Genomic DNA, 17,416 nt, shown 5'->3' on the forward strand with positions numbered 1-17,416 from the left:
AGAATGCAAATTTGATAATCTATTTTCATTGAGAGAAAAAAACATCAGAAAAAATAATCAAATTTACGCCTACACCGTCACTCTGTTGGTCTACCTTGTGACTAGATTATATAATATTGGGAGTGATTTATCTTTATATAGTACTGTACACTTTTACTTGGAACTTTGACAACATTAAACATTTGCTGTATCATCATTTGTAAAATGTTTTTGTCCTTGCTTTTACAATTTAGGTAAACAAGATATACTGTGAACCTTAATTATTAAATAACATGTATATATCATGTATATATGATCATGGCCATTTAAAAAATATATGTTTTCAGCAAACAGAAAGTACATTATCAGTACATGCATATACCGTATAGCAGGTTAATTTTAGCAGGGTGCAAATTTTCGCCTATTTTTGCACATGGAACAAAATTACCAATTTAAAACAGCACATGCAAATTTATTGATAAAAGTTTTGAACCCGGCAAAATATTTTATAAAACTTATTCAATGAAAATCACGAAATTTTATACCCGCGAAAAATAACCCGAAATACTGTATTGGCCTAATCAGACGAAGCTTTGGTGTCAATATTTCAATATGCAACTGAGAAAAAGACACAGAAATTTCTTAGTTTGAAATGTTAAAGAAGCTTTCAAATCTTTATATGTGGTATGGGTCTGTTGTCTTCAAAATAGCCACTAGTTTAAAGCCCACAAGACTTGTAAAATTTCATTTGTAGTAGTACTTTTTGCAAAACTTTGTTTAGACACATTAGAAAAATGTTAAAAATTGGTCTTCGGTCAGATTAGTATTCTGAAAATATTTTAGTACAGACTAGTACAGTGACCTATATAGTTGCTTACGTGTGCTACATCTATAGACATGATATAGATGTAATTTGGTCTTTGGTTGATAGTTGTTTTATTTGCAATTGTAAACCAAATTCTCCTTCTTTTCTATTACATGTAATAGCAAAATAAAACGCAACAAAATTTTCTTTTTATAAAATAAAATACTGCATGAAATCCAACACTCGATCTGACCACAAATATTTGCTCATTATACAGTTATCACTATCAATATCTTTGAAGGAAAAATATTTGACGCCTCTGCAAAATATGTTGTGGGTCTGCACCTTAAGCCACTAGTCAAAAGCCCAAGACTAGTAAAACTCCTTTTGGACTAGTCCATTTTTTCAAAAGTTTGTTTAGACACACAAGAAAACTGTTGGAAATTGGTCTTTCTAAGATGACCTAATATAGTTGCTTACATAGTAGTCGTAAAAGATTTTGGTGCAGACTAATATAGTGACCTATATAGTTACTTACATCTATAGACAAGATAGATGTAATTTGGTCTCTGGTAGAAAGTTGTCTCATTGGCAATTGTAAACCATCTCCTTCTTTTATAACAAAAGCAAAATAAAACGCAATAAAATTTTCTTTATATACAATAAAAAAACAGAAAAACTAACGCTCTGACCACAAATATTTGCTTTTTATTTGGATATCACTGTCAATATCTTGGTGGGAAAAAATTCAACGCCTCTGCAATTTTTTTTAAAGTTTAATATATCAATGTACCTTCCATATTAAAAAAAAACAAATCTTGTTTAACTTTAACACAACAAAAGTATTTATTTACTTTCAAATATCTTTGAGTCTATCTCAAAAGATCTAACCTTGTACTAAATATATATATGAACACTATTACATGAGCTTCAATATATTTAAAACCACTAGTATATGTATATAGAGATACTCTTGTATTGTAATATATAATTACTGGTACCTTCTATCACATACCAAGGAAAGTGGGAAGAAGGGAGCAATCAATATGCTTTTTCATAAAAGCTTCAAAATGTGCGTGGTTGTTTGTTCAAAATACCAATACAAAAAATGCCAGACACATTCCCTGTTTCAATTCTCAATGCTATTAAATATAAATTAAAAAAAGAAGATGTGGTATGATTGCCAATGAGACAACTCTCCACAAGAGACCAAAATGACACAGAAATTAACAATTATAGGTCACAGTACAGCCTTTAACAATGAGCAAAGCCCTATTAAAGCCTGTATGGTTACCTATAGTTGTTAAAAATTCATCTCATTTTGTCTCTGTGAGAATCTAACATAATTGTTTCATTATAATTATCATTATGAATACCAATATCTCTTTATTTTATATTTTTCTACTGTAATGGATTTTTCTTTTAACTCTGGCTACAGGAATTTAGAAATGAAATATCTATATGCTTTATACAACATTCTATGTCTATGACCATGTTTAATTTTTTTTAATGGAGATACATCAATGTATTCAATCAGAATCCACAAATCATTAGCATGAAGCTAGGTGATAAGGAATGAAAGGAGATCTGCATACATGTAGGTGGTAAGGAATGAAAGGAGATCTACATACATGTAGGGATGAGTTCTTTGTCAATTCTTTTGGTCCAGTGGGATTATTTAATATGTTAGATGTACCCTACAAAATCGTTGTGTCTTCATGTTCTAACTCAGTTGTTTACATGTTTTTTTTATATAGTAATATGTATTATCTACTAGGTCAATCGAAGTTTCAAAACCACTAAGTTAACATAACTTTTCTCAATTCAAATCATTCCAATACACTGTGATTTACTTACTTAAAGATTGAAATCTACCGTATAATTAAAAAAATCTTAAAATTCCTATCTGATGAAAAATTAAATCTTTTCTTCATTCAAATTACAAGTCAAGTAAATTCATTCACAACAAAGAACTAATAATTTGTGAACCAAGGACAAAGTGATAGAGAATAAATTTGTTAATTTGATTTACTTATAAATTCTCACCAAAGAAAAAATGCCACCAGGATAACTGGGGATATAATTCCTAAACCTGTAATTATCCTGTTTATAATGGTCTAATGTATTCATGCTAGTTTTGTAACTTTAATTCTTCATGCATATTTTATTTCAAAATTCGCACATATGTTCTAAAACGTAACAAGTGTTATAAATCTTCTTATCATTCAAAAATTTAATTTTGGATGCAACGCGTCTTCTGATTGGCTGACGTTATTTTGTTATCAGCCCATAGACATAATTTAGTCATGTGATCGTGACGTCATCAACGTTTTTTCATGGTTTTCTACGGTTTTAAATGGAATTTAGAATTAAATTATAAGAAATGACTGTAATATCAACAGATGTTCGATTAATTGTATGAAATCATACAAATTAATTTATAGAAATTCATACAATTAATCGAACATCTATAAATGTGTTAAACTTTTATTCCAAGTTCATGTAGTTGTAGCTACAAACATATTTTATGCAACATCGATCAATATGTTACACTTTTCCTCAACTCTTGTATAGATTTAGCTACAAAAATATTTTTTGTCATGCATCCGATTTCACCTTGAGAGATGCACACGCCTGATGAAGCTAATTTGTTTAGCTAAATATTGCGTATTTCTATTTAACATCTAATAGAACTTTTTAATGTATTAATTAGTGTGTTTAAGTTATATTCTTAGACATTTATATAATTTTAATTCAGTAACTGTATCAGTTTATTTTCACAAACTGACCCACGCTTAAATAGATTGAATGTTGATTGTTGCTATTTTTAGACATTATATATATATATATATATACACTGGTAAAACAATTTGGAATCATAATATACTAGCATATACAAACAAAGAGAAAAAAACCTAAGGGATTTACACCAGCTAAAATGGAGCAAGACCCTGTGTTTCAACCTCAGTATGACCTGCAACTTTAACAAAATGCAATGATGATGTTGCTGTACATCTACATGCTGTACCTCTTTTTTTGTTTTTTGGTTTTGCTTTTAAATCTGGATGTTGAATTTTTTTTTCTGTTATAATTTTTTTAACATATTGGAGCCATTCATTCATAGTTTGCTACATTTGTACATGTATGAGGTATAAGTTTTGCTCATTGTTGAAAGCTATACTGTGGCCCTTCCTATAGTTTCTAACCACTTCAGTTCACTGTTTGGTTTCTGGTGGAAAGTGGTCTCAATATACATGATATAGCTATAGGCAATCAAACATAATCTCCATATGTTACTTAACATGCAGCATTAATTAACCATTAGTACTATATAAATACTTGCAGTATGAAACATTGCAATCTAGTACCATATAAACACAAAGCTCTAGGAAATCTGACGAGGGATCTGACTAGGAAATGGTACATTAACACAAATTACTGTTAAGTTTCTTACTTATTTCTAATATACTCAAGTTATTGGCAGGACGTAAGTTGTTTGAAAGGTTAAAAATTCAAAATTCAATCTTTAATAATATCACTTAATTTCAATCCAATAGAATGTCAAAGGTAATGTTGCATGTACTTCATAAGACAGCAACCAGACAAATAGGCAAAGTATTTTCAACAATAGAGATGAGTCTATATAATCATAATTATTATAATGTCTTATATTAGTTTTAAAATGCCCAAAACTGCTGTAAAAGATCTAGATCTACCTTCTGCAAAAAATTATAATTTTGCAAATACCTGCAAAATAATAATCGATAATCGGAACACTAGTTGTTGACATGCGACAGGCAAGTAAACATGTATGGACAAGAAGAGGATTTACCATAATTGCTTAACCAATAAATAGTGTTTATCATTTAAAAACAGACTCCTAAAATTCAACTATAAAAAATAAGATAAATCATAATACCTAAAGAAGTTTTTTTTTCAAGATAACATTCAAATTTAAATCATATCTGTTTCATCAATGAAATTTAAACATCACATTTTTTTAGTAACAGCTGTATATCAAAATAAAGTTAAGCTTTCTTTAATTAATTGACAATAATATTTAATGGACTCCTGGCCAAAGGCAAAGCTACAATTATAATTACCATATTTTCAGCTTGACTCCATTACAAGTCAAACACCATAAAAACCACCAATACTTATTTGTCAACATTAAAAACGTTTATTAAAGACCAATTTGTAAACAAACGTTTTCTATCTACAAAAATGACATAAATCTATTTTATTTTTAAGCATACATATATCAGTCGTATATATGTGCAAAGTGCTTTTAAATACATTTTGTTCTACACAAGACTTGAACTCTTGAATTAACTCTTGTATATTTTGGACAACTCATTGATTAATGGGACCTATATATTTTGTGGGTTTTTACTGGCAGATTTTTGGTACATTTAATAATAAAAGTGTATGTATACGATTCAAATGTTCTGTAAGTTTCATAAAAATTGACCGGTTCCCAAAAAGTTCTAAGTTACATGTATGTTCATCTGTTGTCTTGGCCCCTAGAGTTCACATTTATAATGTATCCAGCTGTTGTCCTTTTTGTTGACTTGGCCCTCCAGTTCATATCTAACTAGCTGTTCAATCAAACTTTTGTCTCCATTCCAGATTTAGCCGGTATCCTTTTATGGCTGTACCAAGTCAGGAATATTACAGTTGTTATCAATTTGTTTGATGTAATTGAGCTTTTGATTTTGCCATTTGATTAGGGACTTTCCATTTTGAATTTTCCTCAGAGTTCAGTATTTTTGTGATTTTAATTTTCTTTTAAAACAATCTTTTGACTGGACTCTGGACTAGAACCTTAACCTGATAATTTTGGGACTAGTCCACGGATTTTAGAAGCATCATGTTTTTTTCTACTTTAACTGCATGCATCAATTACAAACATATCAAAAATAACATGTACATAAATGTAGTATGGAAAGTACATCGGAATAAATATGATATGCCAACAGCAAATATGTGTATTTCATGCATATATATGTAACACTCCCAAACGTGTCCTTTCCCCCAAACGTGTCCGATTCTCCCAAACGTGTCTTTTCTCCCTAAACGTGTCCGAAATGTACAATATTTCCCAAACGTGTCCGATTTCATAACCCCCAAACGTGTCCGATAATTGTTATTTGCCAAAACGTGTCCAATATTTAACGCCAAAACGTTACACGTCTTTTAGCGCTTTTACAAATTAATCTGTTATTATTAAGTAACTTTGACTGTAGTTGTTTATTGTCCAGTTGCAAGTATTTCATATTCGTTTAGAGCGAACATACACATAGTTCTGGAGTTGAATTAATCGTTAACTTTGATAATTATGTTGTACTTATAAACTCCGATGATGCCTTTTATATTTATCCGAATATTGCATGGCGGGGTTTTAACAGTATTTTTTTTTTACTTTTGTCAATAGTTTGTGTGTATTTCAAAAGCCCATCAAATTATAAACCTGTTATTCTGGTTTTTAATAAATTTGAGGTTTCCACCATCACTAAGACACACGATAAGAAACATAACGTCCAGTGCCAAATATTTCATGCATAAGTTTTATAGATTCTTTTTATGAATATTACTGTTATGTGATCAACGCCGGTTTTAAATGCAAATTTATTTTGTAGTGTATAAATAAACTTTAGAATGTTGATTACGTATTGTTCAGTTGCAAGTACTTTATGCATATTTAGAGCGCACAATAGTTTTGCAAGTTTTAATGTTTTTACAGTTGTACTGTACACATTAACTTTAAACTAAACTTTAAACTGATGATCGCGTATTGTCCAGTTGCAAGTGTGTCATGCATATTTAGAGAGAACATACAAGTTTTAATGTTTTTGCAGTTCTATTTAGAGAGAACATAGGCTACCTGTTTTTTTTTTTCCATTTTAACATACATGTTTTAATGTTTTTACTGTTCTTTTGTTAAGATAAACTCTAGACTGCTGGTTGCATATTGTCCAGTTGCAAGTATTTCATGCAAATTAGAGAAAACATACAAGTTTTAATGTTTTTTTCAGTTCTACTGAATAAATTAACTTTAGGCTGTTGATTGCGAATTGTCCAGTTGTCAGTATTTCATGCATAATTAGAGAGAACATTAAAGTTTTAACGCGCAGAGAAAGGGACACTTTGACCCATTAACTGTACTGTTTAACTCAACATGTTTGCTTACAATTTACAAACGAAATAGCCGAAATGACGCCCCCACTTTAAGCCAGTTTAATTCTTCCGTTTTGAAAAAGTACTAACGTGCTTATGTATATTTTTAATGAAATGGTAAAATTAGTATACGTTAATGAAATAGCAATAACCAAATAACGCTTGATATGGACACGTTTTGGGGATTGGACACGTTTGGGCGTTTATACAAATGACACGCTTTGGCGCAGTTTTCAAGTAGACATGTTTGGGGGAATCGGACACGTTTGGGGGGAAGGACACGTTTCTGAGTGTTACATATATATATATATATGTATATGCTTTAGGATTGTTGGATGGCATGGTGACAACTTCAGCCCTATTTCCGGTGTGGAAGTTATTATTTTACATGTTGTTTGTCGGTATTGAAAGCAAGTTTAATTAAGATGAAGGAAAATCAAATAAATATCAAGAGTTCTAAGTAAAAGTATCCCTTATAGAGATTCTATTGTACAATGTATGTTAAATTTCAAACAACAATTTCTGTAATTAACTTACGTCTTGGCACCTCCTCTGTGACTGATTCTAAGAAATCCTGAGGGGTCATATAAATCTGTCCATTGTACTGGACAGAGGCAAACTGTAGGAACCTCATCTCTCTGTAAGTCAACGATCGAGGTGTTGGCTTCTGACCAGCTTCTTCATCCTTAAAACATGAAATTGAATTCACAAATTAAAACTCATAAAGTACAATGTAAATGAATCCGACTAACCTCTTTAAAACTACTTCTGTAGCAACTTGGGTGTGAAGAGATTTCATACATTGCTTTACAACATGTACCTAGGATTATATATTAATATATATTTAGAATTTATAGAAGTTACACTTACAACATGTACAGTGAAAGTACAAATTTGGCATTATTTGTGACAATCTTCTATAAACATTGTATATATACATGTATGCATGTTGATTTTTTCAAATTTCTACTCTCCAAACATGCCAAAATGGCATACAAAAATATCTTGCAAAAATTAGTAGGATTACAGCTGTATGCTGAACGATGAATATAATGCATCAACATTTCGTCTTTACAAAAGTAACGTAATGACCCAGAACATAGAATGAGAAATTTAATTTAACTGATATGCATTTTGTCATTAAGTACATGTTTATATATTATATCATACAATACAATTAAGATATGAATTAAAATTGGTGAATCTGAAAAACTTTTTTTTACAACATGTGTTCACTGTTGACACAAATGGTAATAGTTGACGAGTATACTTATAAAAAACGTACTGAAATCTGACAACATAATTTTGTAGTTGTTCAAAACAAATACAAGGTACAAAGGACATGAGTAAACTAGATGCCTCATTATGTCAATGAAATTCATGGGAAAATAAGACATTGGTTTTATTACAATGACTTGTCAAACAGTCAATAATCTTATCTTTTAACAAATATTCAACTGTGAAAAAACCTTGTCTCTTTGTAAATTTATCTAATGGACAAAAGCATTTATCTGTGTTTTGATGAGTGAATTGATAAAAGTTGTCTTAGTACAAAATGGCATAATCAACAAATTTCATGAGAATTTTGAATATGATACAAGTTTATTATTATTTTTATTTAACCAGACAAATTTCTTTCAATAAACTTATTGTACACGTTGTAGGAAAAATAGACTGCAAAAGATAAGTAAAGACTATGTGTATATGTCATGTGTATGTGGTATGTGAATACTTTCACTTAAAATATTATTTATAATCAATATGCATTACACCAAGGTCTCCAAATTTACTAAACAACTGTCAACAATAGGTGAAAATGATATGTACTCATTGGCAGATAAAGGGGCTGCTCCAGTCATACTTCATTGATTCGCTATATAATCAACCACATTTTTTTCACAAAAAAGGATCTGCCTACAATACTAGAATATTAGCCAGTCTGCACCAAAAACTTTTTCAACTACTAGTCCGAAGACCAATATTCTGACATTTTTCTTATTGGGCCAAACAAAGTTTTGCAAAAACTTACTAGTCCGAACCAAATTTGACTAGTGGCTAACCGTGAAGACTGTTAGCTGATACATGTACATACATTTTGTACTTACCTTATCATAGGTATTGTTCAGATTTTGTTTTTAAAATAAAAATAATATATTGAAACACGTTAATTTTAAAATGTGTTTACAATGTGTGCGATTTTGTTTTGGCCAAATGAAAGTACATGTGTATACATGTAAATGTATGTGGTTCCATTTTAGTTAAATCCTAAAAAAAATAGGGCTCCCGCTGGTAGGTCAGCAAAACAATTTTTTTCCCCAGATAATGGTAAAAAATGTTTGGTTGTAAAATAAACAGATATATTTTGAGTATATTACATTTTTGGTTATTTTGAGTTTTGTTGAATTCTGTTTTTAGATGAAGTATATATTTTCAGTACATACATCTGTTATGGAATTTCCATTTCAAATATATACTTCATCTTCATTTCAGTGAAATTATTGTGAGGGGTTTATCGATGTGAAATTCGTGACTGGGTGAGACTGAGTATCGCAATAACTTTTATTATGATTTATCAGATACATTTATCTGTGTCCACATTTTCATGAAATTGCAATCATAAATATTGCATTTAATTTTTTTTTCTTTCATGAAAATCTGCAATTACAAATGCATGCTACTATTTCTGAAAATTTATATCTGAACATGCTGAATGCAGATCTAGAGGGACTCCAGTCCTTGCTGCAGTGAAATTCTTCTTTGTGTCTCAAAAACAAATACATTTAAGAACTATTGCATTTCTTTTTTGAGAAATATTTTAACAATTGCCTGATTACATATTCATGTATATTAAAGAAATATACTCTTTTAATAGTCTCTGCACTAAATCACAGGCCCCACCTACCCAGGCTTGTAATACTAATAGCTATTACTTCTGTTTGCCCTATAAATATAAAAATTTGAAGAAAAAAAAAGATGTGGCAAAAAATTCATCTCAATACACCAATATAATTTACCCCAAATCTGCTTTAAATTCAGCATCAGGCATTTAGATTAAATTGTCTTTTGAGAGGACAGTTTATATTTGTCCATTGATTACTGATGTACCATCAAAAAAATAAGAGTTACCTCCCTTCGCATGTATTTCACTTAGAAATTCACATTTCATTGCAATACACCATTGACACCCGATAACTGTATCTTTTTTAAATCCAAGTTTATGTTAGTTTCAGGAATTTTGAAATGTGTAAGTTGAAAAGTTCGGAAAATCATCTTTCAGCATCAGCCTCAGGTTAACTTAACCTGTTTACATGCAATATTGATAAGTCTCACTCTGTATCCAAGAGAAGCAAGATCTTTTCATAAGCTAGCTTCCTTTGAATTCTAAATTAAATTAAGGACTTATACATATGTTTTCGTCTTTTGTATATATTATCTCTCTCTGAATAAAATTAGATGTTTCACTACGAAAATAAAGTAAAAAGGCACACAATTCTTACCTCTTTCGCCAGTAAAATTGGTATGACACCTCTTGTTTTGTACTTTTTCTGCCACTGGTAAAAAGAAACAAATGCTGCAGTAGTAAAACCTGTTGCCACAAACGATAATGGTGCACTACGTTTTCCCCTAAACCTAGAAAAGTTTCTCAAAAGTGTTTTATGCGCTTTACAAGTCTGAAATAATTGTGAGGGTCTTAGAGCCGCCATATTGAAATATACAAATCCTCTTAGGCGCATGCGCATACCTGTTGACTGTCAGATCTCAGCTGATTGTAAAGTTCGGTGTAGACAAGACAAACGGTTTATATTTTTTTCAATGAGACACCGTAAAACTTGGAATTTTAAATGTGATTTTGAAATATTTCATTTGGACGGAGTTAATCATTAATTGAACGCAAGGTATTTGTTTTATAAAATTAGTTACAATAGTTTTATTTACCATTTAACGTTTTCTTTTCTGTCTTAAAAATATTTCATTCATTCCTGGCCGGTTAAACCTCAATACAAATTTTGCGCTAAGTTCTATATGTTATTGTTTAGAGGCCATGCTACTCTTTTTTGCAAAATAGGTATTTTGCATGTTTTATAAAAATGAAACTTATAATGAAGGTAGGCGTTTTCTAGCAATATAAAAATTTCTAGGTTTTATCAAGGTACTTTATATCTAGGACCTGGAGTTAAAAGTTGTGCAGTGTATGTAAAATTTTTACCTATAGTTATCACCTGACTGATTTGAACAAATATTTTAACGTGGAAATTCGTTCAAGATAAATGATTTCATTTCTGCAACACTTCAGAATTTACACGATCACATTTTTCTCAGTAAACTAGGGTATATATATGTACATTCAGTTAAAACCTGTTGAAATATCGTGGTTATATACAAAATTTGAGCTGTTGTATTAATTATATTTAATAAATGTTTAATTTTCTTATCAACCTACTGATTGTATCCGTAATGTGTCCTCTATTTGAAATAAAATATATCTTATTTAATATCTTCTTCTCCATGTTTTTTTTTTTTTTTTTCATTTAAAAAATCGAATTCCTAACATTGTCACAATGCATCCCATACCATATAATCTGTGTTAGGAATTTATTGAAATTTCCCGTATTCGATCTGTATTCAGACAAGGTATATGTATGATCTATATGAATTTGACCTTAAAATGATCACTGTTCCTCGAGGAATATATGTATGACTACTAATGAAACAACTTATTGCTTTGTTATGTGTTTTTAATAAATCTTTCTATTTTATCGTTGTACGTGTATGCTTCTAGGAAAATGTTTTATTGTTTATATGGGTTGATCATATCTTCGACAACTTTTAAAACAATTAGGAAAATAATTATTAATTTACTGGAATTCTTATTTTGAATTGTGTTTCCAGTTTTTCCTTTGAAGTCTATGGTATTTTATGAAATTTTTAATCAGAGACATAACATCATATAGTGTATATTTGTCTCTGCATAAATTCAAATGTTAAATAAAAATATAAATTGACAACGGTATACTGTGAAGTGGCACTTGACCTGTGAACATTCTGTTTTACAGCAACAAATTACAACAATATAAAGTGATAGGGTTGTCCGTCGGAAACCGCTAGATCATGTATTATTGGACGGAAGTGGGATGCGCCAATCAATAGATAATGTTATGTGAGCTGGAAGCCTACTCGTCCTTCTCTGATTCATAATTTAATATATATTATAAATATCAAATTTATTTTTTGTATTTTGCAGAGAAACTGACCAATCAATGGATTTAGTGGGATTTGAAATGATAATGTTGTGACAAGATATTACTATGCTCACGTGTGGGAAGTGATGCTAACCTAAATTCTTGATGGAATATATTTATCAGATTCCGATCCTAGAAAGTGAAAAAAATTATAAAACTTTGAGAATTGTATATTACAATAGGATTACTAATGTTTGCATCCGACACATATGTCCATATGCACAGTCATTACGTGTTGGGTTTCTTAAGCAATGAACTCGCATGTCTTTCTAAAACTCGGAGTAGCATATAAGGCAAACTTGAAACATATCGTACCAATTATCATATTTAGTGTTGTATTTTCTGGAATATTTACCATGTCAAATAGTGCTCCTATAAAAGGTGGACCTTTACCTAATGGGTTTTCTTTTCATTCAAGTAGAAATATGTCGGACATTTTAGTTCCAGAAGAAATGGACATAAAAAACGAATATTTATTTTTACATGCAAATAACAATATGTGGTTAGAAATTTTAAAAGATGGAACAGTGAAAGCTAACACATGTCCAACCAAATACGGTAAGTTTATTATATCTTTATACTTTCTTCACTTCGTTTAGGAATTGGGTTTACACCTATATAGCTAAGGTTCTTAGTTTGAAAATAATTCGAAGCAATAAGATCTTTTTGATACAAAATGCTTTACGTTTCACTCATGTGTAGTGAAGGGCAGAACTCGAAGTCGTTTGTCTGTCGTGGAGCCAAATCAATTAAGGATCCATCATTAATTAATTAATGTTTCGGTTAAATTAATTGTTTAATTCTAATTTGTAAGTTAGCAGGCGACAACTCCAGAATAACTTCCCTTAATATCCGATTATAATCCAATTAAAATTTTGAGAAGCTTCGACGAAACTTGTTCTATAATTCTAACCACGAGACGATTGTTTTTATAATAATTTAAGAAAAATAAAAATACGTCTTGTGAAAAGATTATCGTAATTTGTTAATTAGTTTACAAATGAACGCTGTCTGGTGTTAATCGCTATCACGTTACTGGTAATGTCATTAAGCTTAAATCATCTCTTGTTTGTTTAAACTATATATTCCTGGGGGGTTCTCGTTAAACTCGTCGTTATTTTACACGGCAATACAAAGTATGCACAGTATGTGTTGAAACTAATTGAATTAGTCTGATGTCGTCTTGTCATTGAAGTCGAACACACCTTTTCGCGGTAAAAATAAAATATTCTATACAAGTAGTTGTGAAATCAATCTATGTCAATTTTTACTTTACTACATGCCAATAAATTTTATTTTTTTTTTGGCAATCAAGAATTTTGACAAATCACCTATGCTAGAAATTTCAGAAACAATTCATAACTCAACTTAACTTGTAAACTATGTGTACATTTTAATATTAATTATTTTTAAGGATTCTATAATGTAACCGTAGGACATCTAGTTGGTCGTATTTTGGTTAACACTTGGGCTCGAGCCCTTGGGTGACCAAATTTGAAATCACTTTTCAGAATTTATGTTTTATAAAAGTTTAAACGATAAGTTCACAAATTAAGGTAACTCATAATGAAAAACGTGCACGGGGTCAAAGAGTTTACTTCCCTAGACATAATAAAAAGACAAAGAGCACACGTTATATCAATTATCTAATGATCGTAGTAAATACTTGACCCTTGTCGAAAACCTCGGATAGCGTACTCGTCTATAATGAAGCATGGTCAATAATGTCAGTATATGATAAACATATACATGTAATATATCTCACCATATCTTGTTTATGATAACATTTATTGCAGGTGGCTTGTAATTAAATTATTCTAAGATTTTAATAGTACTGTTACACGAATACACAAACTCCAGTGCCTTTTAATTCTTCCAAACAGGCATAACATGTTTTGTAGCTTTATGATAAAAGAATGAATGTACTATTACATATATTAGCATGGCAAACATTCAAACTTTGCAAGTTTAAATTTGTCCACTTTACATTGTTTCAAATAATTGAATTTGGATAGAAATTTGCGTTTTATCATGTTGTTCTTCATTTGATACTAACCAGACGAAATATGAACCTCTCATTGACAACATTTAAATTAACAAAAGAATTCAATTGAATTTATTAATAGACGAGTTAAAATGTTTAAACCAATACTTCCAAGGACTGTTTTACATTATCTCTTATCTGACATTTCCAGAAACAAACAAAATCATTGAGGTGCTTATTCACGAAAGATTATCCCCTAAGATTAGCTTTCACGCATTAAGTGAGAAACTTTATTTAAGAATTTGTGTAAGTAGATCTGAATTTCACAGCCTTAATAGGATTATCTTCATTCAATATCTATCACTTTATTGTGTTGACCAATATGAAATTCATCGTTTTGGTAAATATGTCATACTCAAAACTTCTTATAATACAATGTACAAGAAGAAATGTTATTTTATTCAGAAAATGCATTAGTAAGTCCATGCAATATACATGATATATATCCCATCTGAAAGTTATTGTTCAATGCAAAACAATCGATATACAAAAATGTATGCTCAAAAGTAATAAAAAGAACCAACTAAATCCATTGGAAGTATACTGCCATGTTATTTTAATCTAAAAAACATTATTTATGGTTCTTGCTGATTTGGACTTTCAACTAGCTTTCAGGAACTACTAGTCTATTACTCTCAGGTCGATACTTTGTGTCTAGTCTTTTATTTTTCTTTATATATAGTTTGTTTGTGTGCATTCTTTCAATGCGATGAGTCGAGCCTTTCTCAACTGATTTTTACAACGTATTCTTATGTTGTGCTGTAACTGTCCAATGTTGAGGTGAGGGTAGAGCACCCGGAACATATGTAACGCCGCCGCAATTATATATTTGCTTTTACAAACTGCATGCATGGAGCCGGCATATTTCTCCATGTTTTATGCCTTAAATGTAAGTAGGGGGGGGGAGGGGGAAATTACACTGTAAAAAAAAGTTGGGTTTAAAATTTTTAAGGAAAGTAGTGATTTGGTCCAGCTGAAAAAGGTTAAAAATTACCACTTCGGAAGCTGTCAAAAGATTTCAAGACGCCTTAAACCTAAAATTCTCCACAATTTGAGTTAGATCCGATGAAGTTTTCTATAATTTTGAACTAATTTGTCCCAAAAGTAGTACAACACACTAAAAAAAAAGCGCAGGTGGGATTTTTTTAATTTTCATTTATGTTCTAAAAGAAATGCACTACGAATTAATTGTGGTCTCGGACCATATCATGTACGTTTTTCGTTTATTGTTTTGACAGAAAGTAGGTTGTCACTTTTTTCGTTCAAATAGTTATACATTTGTCAAGACGGGACCTTTTATAGCTTGCTATGTGGTATGGGTTTTGCTCATTGTCGAAGACAGTACGATGAGCTATAGTTGCTTATTTCTACGTCGTTTAAACTCTAGTGGAAAGTTGTCTCAATTGCAATCATATCACATCTTATTTTTATATCAACCACGTTTGACAAGATTATTTGATATCTTTCCCTTCGACCAAGCTTTTAGTTTTCATTGCAGACCGGATTTATTCTGTTTTAATCCTGTTCTAATCCTATTTAATCAAGTGTACTTTCTAGCTATATTGCTAAATAAAGTCAAAACTACAGTATTGGATTAAAGTCATTGTATGAAGAAAACATTTAACAATAAGTATTTAATCTTTATCAAGACGATAAAATATTGCCATTAAGTTTTTCTTTATTCCTCAATTTCTTACACGAATTAATGAATTCGGGATAAAAGGATTGACCCCATGTTTCTATTTAGGTGTGTAATGATTTTATTATGAGATCAAAGAGTTACATTGTTCAAATTAATTAGTTATCACTAATACAGTCAATTATAAATGGAAATCCTTACCTTTTAACATGTAGGCGTAAATCTTCACTCAGATGGTGGGATATTTTGAGTTACATTATTTTCTTATTTTGATAAGTAGAAAATATTTTGACAATAATATTGTGTCCATCTTCAAAAGATATACGATTCCACATAGACATGTAAACATCAATAACATCTTAAGAAAATCTACCCAGACTACTATGCTATATATACCATTAGTTCATTGCCCACTTATAGACAATTTTGTCATCTGTATAGTGATTCTTAACCGAATACAACGCTATAACAGTAGCAAAAATTAATATAACGCACCGGCACAAGCAGTATACATGTATCTCATTCAAATCATAATTTTTATTTTTTTTTATTCAGGTGCTTTAGAAAGTGGCAGTCATTCCGGTAAATTAACAAGTAATGGTAACATGGCTGATGCGAAGGAAGTGGCAGATAATGCAGCTGTGTATCTTAGAGGTGTCGAAGCGGGGAAATTCTTGTGTGTTAAAAATACCGGAGAGGTGTATGCGGTAAGAATATTATTATTATTATAAATTTATGAAGATACCTCTATAGTTGACGATGATATCGGTCTATACATATTCTAAAAGGTAGACATTGCGTTCCTCTATAGTTGACGGTGATATCGGTCTGTACATATTCTACAAGGTAGACAGTGCGTACCTTTATAGTTGACGGTGATATCGGTCTGTACATATTCTACAAGGTAGACAGTGCGTACCTCTATAGTTGACGATGATATCGATCTGTACATATTCTACAAGGTAGACAGTGCGTTCCTGTATATTTGACGATGATATCGATCTGTACATATTCTACAAGGTAGACAGTGCGTTCCTGTATATTTGAAGATGATATCGATCTGTACATATTCTACAAGGTAGACAGTGCGTACCTGTATAGTTGACGATGATGTCGATCTGTACATATTCTACAAGGTAGACAGTGCGTATCTCTTTAGATGACGATGACATTGGTCTGTACATATTCTACAAGTGGTTTTTTTTTTAATTGTGATTGATTGAATTATGAATAATTAAGAAACACATTGACCTGTAGATTCTATTGAACATGTAAAATGTATATTTATATTAGTATTAAGAAAATTTACATAAAGATTATTTTCTTCATAAATAAGGCCAGAATATACAAACGGGGATCATTAGGCCTTTTATAGCTGACTATGCAGTATGGGCTTTGGTCATAGTTGAAGGCCGGACGGTAACCTAAAAGTTGTTAATTTCTGTGTCATTTGGTCTCTTGTGGAGAGTGGTCTCATTAACAATCATACCACATCTTCTTTTTTATATTCATGTTGAAAACGGGTGGGGATA

General features: G+C 30.7%; 1 protein-coding gene and 1 long non-coding RNA gene across 10 annotated transcripts in view; one reads left to right on the forward strand and one right to left on the reverse strand.

The window, feature by feature from the left end:
• LOC143084952 (calcium uptake protein 3, mitochondrial-like) overlaps nucleotides 1-10,691 on the reverse strand; it is an 82,786-nt gene extending 72,095 nt beyond the window's left edge. For 8 of the 9 annotated variants that reach the window (XM_076261049.1, XM_076261045.1, XM_076261046.1 and 5 more), the window contains exons 1-2: nucleotides 10,459-10,691; nucleotides 7,499-7,646 (exon numbers count right to left, since the gene is read on the reverse strand). In XM_076261049.1, coding sequence (XP_076117164.1) covers nucleotides 7,499-7,646; nucleotides 10,459-10,665 — 355 coding nt within the window. In that variant the 5' untranslated portion in view covers nucleotides 10,666-10,691. The remainder of the gene's footprint in view (nucleotides 1-7,498; nucleotides 7,647-10,458) is intronic. The other variant, XM_076261047.1, reaches the window with a different exon arrangement.
• A 19-nt stretch (nucleotides 10,692-10,710) lies between these two features.
• On the forward strand, nucleotides 10,711-16,578 carry LOC143084953 (uncharacterized). Its single transcript, XR_012981217.1, has 3 exons — nucleotides 10,711-10,857; nucleotides 12,204-12,759; nucleotides 16,440-16,578. It is a non-coding gene; the product is annotated as an uncharacterized LOC143084953 (long non-coding RNA).
• The last annotated feature ends 838 nt before the right edge of the window (nucleotides 16,579-17,416 follow it).

The sequence above is a fragment of the Mytilus galloprovincialis genome, chromosome 8 (genome assembly GCF_965363235.1).
Source record: "Mytilus galloprovincialis chromosome 8, xbMytGall1.hap1.1, whole genome shotgun sequence".
Taxonomy (NCBI): Eukaryota; Metazoa; Mollusca; class Bivalvia; order Mytilida; family Mytilidae; genus Mytilus; species Mytilus galloprovincialis.